The sequence below is a fragment of the Gastrolobium bilobum genome, unplaced genomic scaffold (genome assembly GCF_033153095.1).
Source record: "Gastrolobium bilobum isolate Gb01-03AN ecotype WA unplaced genomic scaffold, APGP_CSIRO_Gbil_v1 utg14320, whole genome shotgun sequence".
NCBI lineage: Eukaryota > Viridiplantae > Streptophyta > Magnoliopsida > Fabales > Fabaceae > Gastrolobium > Gastrolobium bilobum.
Window position 1 is genome coordinate 167,320 of NW_026896077.1, and position 6,709 is coordinate 174,028.

Here is a 6,709-nt window from a genome sequence, read left to right on the forward strand (position 1 = left end):
CTTCTCTTTGAAGTTTTTGAAAGACTCAATGTAAACATGAAAAAGTTTACGACCAAGGACACCCCAGAAGGTAACCCAACCCTTTCGTTCTAGCGGTTCACGGCTAATTCGAGGAGTAAGAGCTTGAAAGAAATAAAAGAAAACACAGACAGAAAGTGGAAGAGCGAGGTATATATGCACAAAAACGCTCAAAAGCCTTAACAAAACCCCAAGCATTGGGGTGAAGTTGACTGGGAGCTATGTGAAGATGATTTAAGATGTCCATCTGGAACTCGGTGAAAGGAAACTTGATACCGAGTTGAGTCACAACATCTCGGTAAAATAAGAAGATGTTCATCAGAACTTCTCCCAGACAAACTGGTTCGTCTTCAAGTGGAGGAGCTATATCAAAGTTTTCTAGCTTCCCAACGGGGAGACCGGCCACATCGTCCGTACTCATCTTGGACGTGGTGTTTAAAACTTCATAAGTTACCCAGAGAAACTTGGATACTAAGGAGGCTGAATGAGACTCAAAATACGACTCGGCAGAACCTGACTCCTCTACAACCTCCGGGGGGAGATGCCATAAATACCTAAAACAATAAAAGAACTGAGTCAGAAGGGCAGGATGGGCATACCTGAATAAAAAATGCTACTAAATGAAGAATCACTAGAAGACGAAGAAGTCGACTTATCCGAAATGGTGATTGGGTCATCTGCCTCACCAGATGCAGAGGTAGATCCCGGAACATCTCCATGCCGGCAGCTAGCCAATGTAGACTCGGCTAAAGAGTTACATCCTTGTTCAATGAGTTTGGAACTCAGAAAGACGCAAGAATAACAAGGACCAGTTTTTTGGATATAGGAAGATTGTGGGATATCCCGGTTGACTAAAGGAAGACCAGGGTTTGTTATAGGTGAACTACTGGAGGGCTTAGAACCGGATTGGGGAAAATGCTGGGGAATACGTCTGCTCACAGAAAGGCGACTCCTACCCTGGGTGGATGAACCACTACCATGACTCTGCCCTAATCCTCTACTGGATAACCCGGATCTCCTTTGGGATCTACCACCGTGATAACCACGAAGCATAGCTTCACGTTCTTCTTCCTCAGTTCTTGGAATCCCCCACAGCCAGAAACGAATACCAGGGAGAATCTTTTCAAAAAGTCAAAATCTTCCTCATTCTTCCCCTCATAATGCAGAACTGAAGAATGAGGTTTTCTCCCCCTCATTTTATCAAAGTTCCAAACGACACTAAGATTTAAAGAAACAAAGGAAAAACGACGAATAGAGGGTGATGCACACTAAAATGCCGGAAGTGAAGCAATATGCAACACTCTAGAAACACAGAGCATTGGCACAAAAAAAAAAAAATCAACCATCAAACTGTTTGCCAGAATAAGGTTTCAAGAAAAACAAACTCCAAATAGAAACGACAAATGTCTGAAATGCAGACAGCCAAATGCAGATTATTCAAGAAGAAGATAAGGGAAGTTTGAAAGAAAATGGTAATACCTGAGTGAAGATGAACTTGCGAAATACGCAGAAAAGCACTTATGGATGCTAACACTCAAAGAATCTAGGGCAAGAACTTCTCAAGGATAAGCAAAGTAAAGAACGAAAAGGGGAAAAGATGCGTGCTTATATAGGCACAATTGTAACTGCAACGGTTACGAATGGCAAGGGTCAGGGGCACCAATGTTATTTCTCCCGTGAATGGTAACCCCAGTGGTTATGGATGGCAAGAGTCAGGGGAACCATCGTCATTGCACTCAAAAAGAAATGATTAGACGCCTGAAACGACACTCTTAATTAATACGGACGAAACGCGAAATGGCACAAAACGACTGCAGCACGCTATCAAACACGACCAATAACACGTGTCAGAATGAAATGATTGCTGATGATAAGTCAGCATGTAAAATTCAAGACACGTGTACACAATAACTTTTAGCTGAGTTACATGCATGATGCTTGGGGGCAACTCGCCAGTTGGATCCTAACAACTCAAGCTCATTTCTAACTCGGCCACACTTGTAAGGTATATTGCCGAGTTTAGGCAGAACCTGCCCATATGGGATGGAGAGAAATCATTCCCGGTTGCAGAAGAAGGCTACAAGCACAGAACATTTGCATAAGAAATGATGCTTGGGGGAAACTTGCCAGTTGGATCCCAACTGCTCAAGCTCATTCCTGACTCGGTATAGGGAATACGTAAGATATCTCCCCGGGTTCATGCTCAACCCACCGAGATAAGGGGCAATGAGGACCCCGGTTGAAAAATCCTAAGATGCAAGGAACATGTATGCAAAATGTTTACAAAAACTCAAACATTTTTAGCTCAGCAGAAAACCTGAAGAAAAATACAAAGAAATTTACCTCGACAACCCGGACACCCAGGTAGCTTGGCTGAGGGGAAACTGTTATGGATCCGTATAAGGGGCTCATTGAATGACAGGCCCAATATGGGGCAATCCAAGATTCAACTGTAATTATGGATAGTATCCATCAATGATACTAATCCTAATACGACAGCGTAGCAGACAGGTCTAGGCCCTCATCAGAGGTACTAAAGGTCCACATCATGTTACCCACAGGTAACCTCTATAAATAAAAGGTAAACCATAAAGATACATTAGGCTCTCTCTCTGTTACTGTTATGCTCTCACTGTGCGCACACACACTCCATTGACAAAAGTCATTATTAGTTCGTTGTACACAGTGATCTGCTTGGCTCAAGGGTATCTCTTTCATAGATATCTTGGAGAGAGCACTAGATCCAAGATCAACATACCAGTCTATTGGCTGGACATCTCTATCTCCGAACAACTTTGTTGGGAGAGATTTTGGCAGGATGATACCTTAAAAAATATATGTAATTACATATCGTTTTGAATCCAACTATTTACAAGTTTCGAGTTGTGTTTACAATTGTTTGTTATAAAACAAAACAAAAAATAAAAAAATCAAGGGTTAATATTGTATGCAACATTTCCAAAACTGTAGAAGATTCGAATTCAATTATAATGTTAGAAAATGAGACTAGAATAATTAATAAGTCAACTTGGTCAAGAAAAAATAAATACTTTTCATCCAATGGTCATTAAAGAAACAATATAAACAATATCATCCAACTGTTCTAATTATAGATCGTTGAGACACGCGGAACATTTGTATCCCAAAAAATATATATTAATATTGTTGTAACGTGTTGAAGGCTAATATATACAAAAAGAAAACGAAGCACCGAGGAAATGAAAACATGGAGCTTAAACAACAACTTTAACGTTTACATTTGTACCTCATTCTTTTTCCTCGTGTCGTGCTCCGAACTATCTCTTCTCTTCCTTCTTCATTCCACTCACTCACTTAAAATTAATGGCCGAGTCTTCCATCAACGATGATTCCCTTTCTAGGTTCATTCCTTTTCTTTCATCAACTTTTCATTTGTGTTCTTTATATATTGCTATATTAATTATGCTTGTTATGCATTTCTGTACCTAAAAATGGAACATGGGAAATAAAATAATCCATTCATATCAACACTTTTTTGCCAATTGAATGGAGCTCTTAGTGATGATAATTGCAAGTTTTCATTTGCTCTTCCTATTTCTAATTCAACTTTTCTTATTCATTCTCAAACTAATTGGTAAGATGGTGCTGGTTGTAGCTATCCCTGCCCAGATTATGCTGAGATTTTTGTGGTGCGTCATGGTGAAACAGCATGGAATGCTGAGAGAAGAGTTCAGGTGATTTTTTCAATCTGCTGATGTTTACTATGAAGCACCGATACTTCTTAATTTTTTTTTTCAACGTATCGGATACGCGTATCGGACACGTATCCTTTGGTAATTGACATCCTGTATCATCGAGAACGTATCGAAAACGCGTATCGGTGCTTCATAGGATGTTTAAGCATATGATTTTTATTTTTTTTTATTTTTTGATTTACTAATCTTGTATCATTAGTTTATGCAAAGAAAAACTTTACAAGTGGAAGTGTTTTTCCATGTTCAGATTGTTGGATAGAATGGCATGTTCATCCCCATGTTTTGCTTGTCATTTAAGAATGGAATATAATGATGACTTAATTCCATTAAAGTCTAACAACAGTCATTGAAATAGAAAAATTAGCATATAATTTACAATAAACATCATTTTTTTGTTGCTTTGGACAAAATTATACATGATCATGATGATTAATTCATGAGTTCTAAGTCTAATTAATCTCCTTGTCCTTCTACAGCAATATGAAATATACACCTATGTGTTTTCATTTAATAATATTTTTTCTTAAGCATTATTTCTTATGTTTGTGGTTTCTTTGAGTTGTCATGACTTGATTATATTCAATTTCAGCTAATACTTATATATGCAAACAGGGACAAGTGGATATAGAATTAAATGAAGCTGGAAGACTGCAAGCAGCTGCAGTAAGTTGTGTTTATTGCATTCTCTTTTTTCTTTTCCACAAACAAAGAGTTGAGCCTTATATTACATCTTTATTTATACCTTCTTGACCCCATTAATTCCTGTAAATTGTACTATGGAGGTGGCTGATAGACTATCCAGGGAACCGAAGATCTCTGCTGTATATTCTTCTGACTTGCAACGAGCTTTTGAAACAGCACAGATAATTGCATCCATGTGTGGAGGCCTAGAGGTTTGAATCAAAAGTCAATCTTCTCCATGTTGCATTTCATTGATTCAATTGTCATATAGATAATAACCTAATCATGATTTCCATTTCAACATGTTCAATGCTTGAAGTCATTTGGCTCCTTTAGTTTATTAGTATTCTAACAGTCTTGCCGTCTATCATTGCCTGGGGTTGGACTACACATTGGCTGTGCATGAACTAATCTTCCTGTTTCTGTGATTATCAAATAGACAGTGATAAGTTAACTTTTTTTCTTAGATGGTGATACAAAATGTTTTAATTCTTTCTTTAATAGAATAGTTGGGGTCACATCTTTTAAAAGATTTGTAAGCATATCCCTTCTAGCGCTTTACCTTCTTTATCTGCCTTCATAATTGACTTACATTATTAATTTTTTGGTTTATTTAAATTCTACTATGATTTATTAAGATTGATCAAGCACCTATTCTATATCTTAACATTATTTACCTTTCATTGGAACTCCAGGTTGTCAAGGATTTTGACCTACGGGAAAGACACAAGGGGAATCTTCAAGGCCTTATTTATGGCGAAATAGAAAAGACTAATCCCGTGGGTTACAAGGCTTTGATGTCTAATAATGAAGATCAAGAACTCCCAGTAAGTACTGTAGAGGCCAAAATGTTAAGCATAAAATCCCTTGATAGTAAGTAATAACATTCTAGTAAGAGCTGAAGAGCGTATTTTGGTTATGCTAACTAAAAGTAGAAAATTCTTTGGAAGTTCAGTGGGACATGTCCAAAGAATTTATAGGAAGCTGAGTGTCACTGATAGTGATGGCTCACTGCAAGTGCATATATGTGGCTGCATATGGAAATATGAAATAAGAGATGCTTCATTAGAGAACTCCAAAGTCAAAATTGTGGTCGTTTTAAGATCAGTTAGATCATCATCCATTTGGAGAACTCTGAACTGCTAAGAATGAACCATCACAGAACTTCAGAAAATCTTGTTGTGTTTGCTTCGTATTTCTAGTGGAACCTTAGTTTTTATGCATGCTCAAATTGTCTAATATGTTTGAGAATTGATATATAGTAATTAAATCTTTGTCAAGAAGAGGCAGATTATTTACCTCTCACGTCCTTGGGCTATGTATGTTTTATGAATATATAATTATAATGATAAACGCCTTAAAATTGCATATACCATTATGTGAAGGGTGGTGGAGAAAGTCTAGTTCAACTGTTTGAACGTTGCACATCTGCATTGCTGAGAATTGGCAGAAAACATAAAGGTATGCTACTAAAGAAAGTCCTCCTTCCATATGACATATGGAAATTATGTTTTAAATAACTCATTATTGATTTGGTCTTAGATCCTTTTGGTACCTCCAATAATTTCACTGCTATGACTTACCAAGGTAAGCTTGCTTTGTCGTGAGACACCTGATATCTCTTATATAGGCAATGGTGGCATAACAAGTTTTTTTTTTTTTTTTTTTAAATATATAATCCTAATAAAACTTTGTTGTATAATGTATCCTTTTCAAAGTCTCTCCACTAACAGCAACATTAGGCTAATGTTATATTATGTGTATGAATATGAATTGCAGGGGAGCGAGTAGTTGTTGTCAGTCATGGAGCATCCATCGAAACACTTTTCAAGTGGGCCTGCCCAAACGGAAGGCCTGCAGTGGATATACACAACGCATCCGTCAGTATTTTTCACTTGTATGGTGACGACAAATGGGCCTTAAAAAGTGTTGGGTGATGTTAGCCATATGAGCCAAACTTGATTTCTGCAGTTTTTGTTTTGGGGTCACACAATTTCTGGTTATATAGGCCGTTATTTGTCGTGTTTCTCATCCAAAGTTAATAAAGATTTATGGGTGGGAGAGGAAAGGGAAATCAAGCGTTTATACTAAAGTTATTTATAGGAAGAATATAGATGCCTAAACTAAATTATTTTCGGGCCCGTGATTCATCAATCTGCATGGCACTGTTGTTTTATTATTCTATTCAACTGATTAATGTATTGATACATATTAGGTCTCTTTAATGATTTATATTATACTTTAATATGTTCTCTTACACGAGTATCTATTAAGCA

At 37.3% G+C, this 6,709-nt stretch overlaps 1 protein-coding gene across 1 annotated transcript; it reads left to right on the plus strand.

Annotated features, from left to right (window-relative positions):
* The first annotated feature begins 3,360 nt into the window (after positions 1-3,360).
* On the plus strand, positions 3,361-6,411 carry LOC133297670 (phosphoglycerate mutase-like protein 4). The gene is made up of 7 exons (XM_061496838.1): positions 3,361-3,398; positions 3,653-3,731; positions 4,365-4,415; positions 4,535-4,645; positions 5,129-5,260; positions 5,819-5,894; positions 6,213-6,411. The coding sequence occupies exons 1-7, from the start codon at positions 3,361-3,363 to the stop codon at positions 6,368-6,370; spliced, it is 645 nt and encodes a 214-aa protein (XP_061352822.1). The 3' UTR covers positions 6,371-6,411.
* Positions 6,412-6,709: the final 298 nt, after the last annotated feature.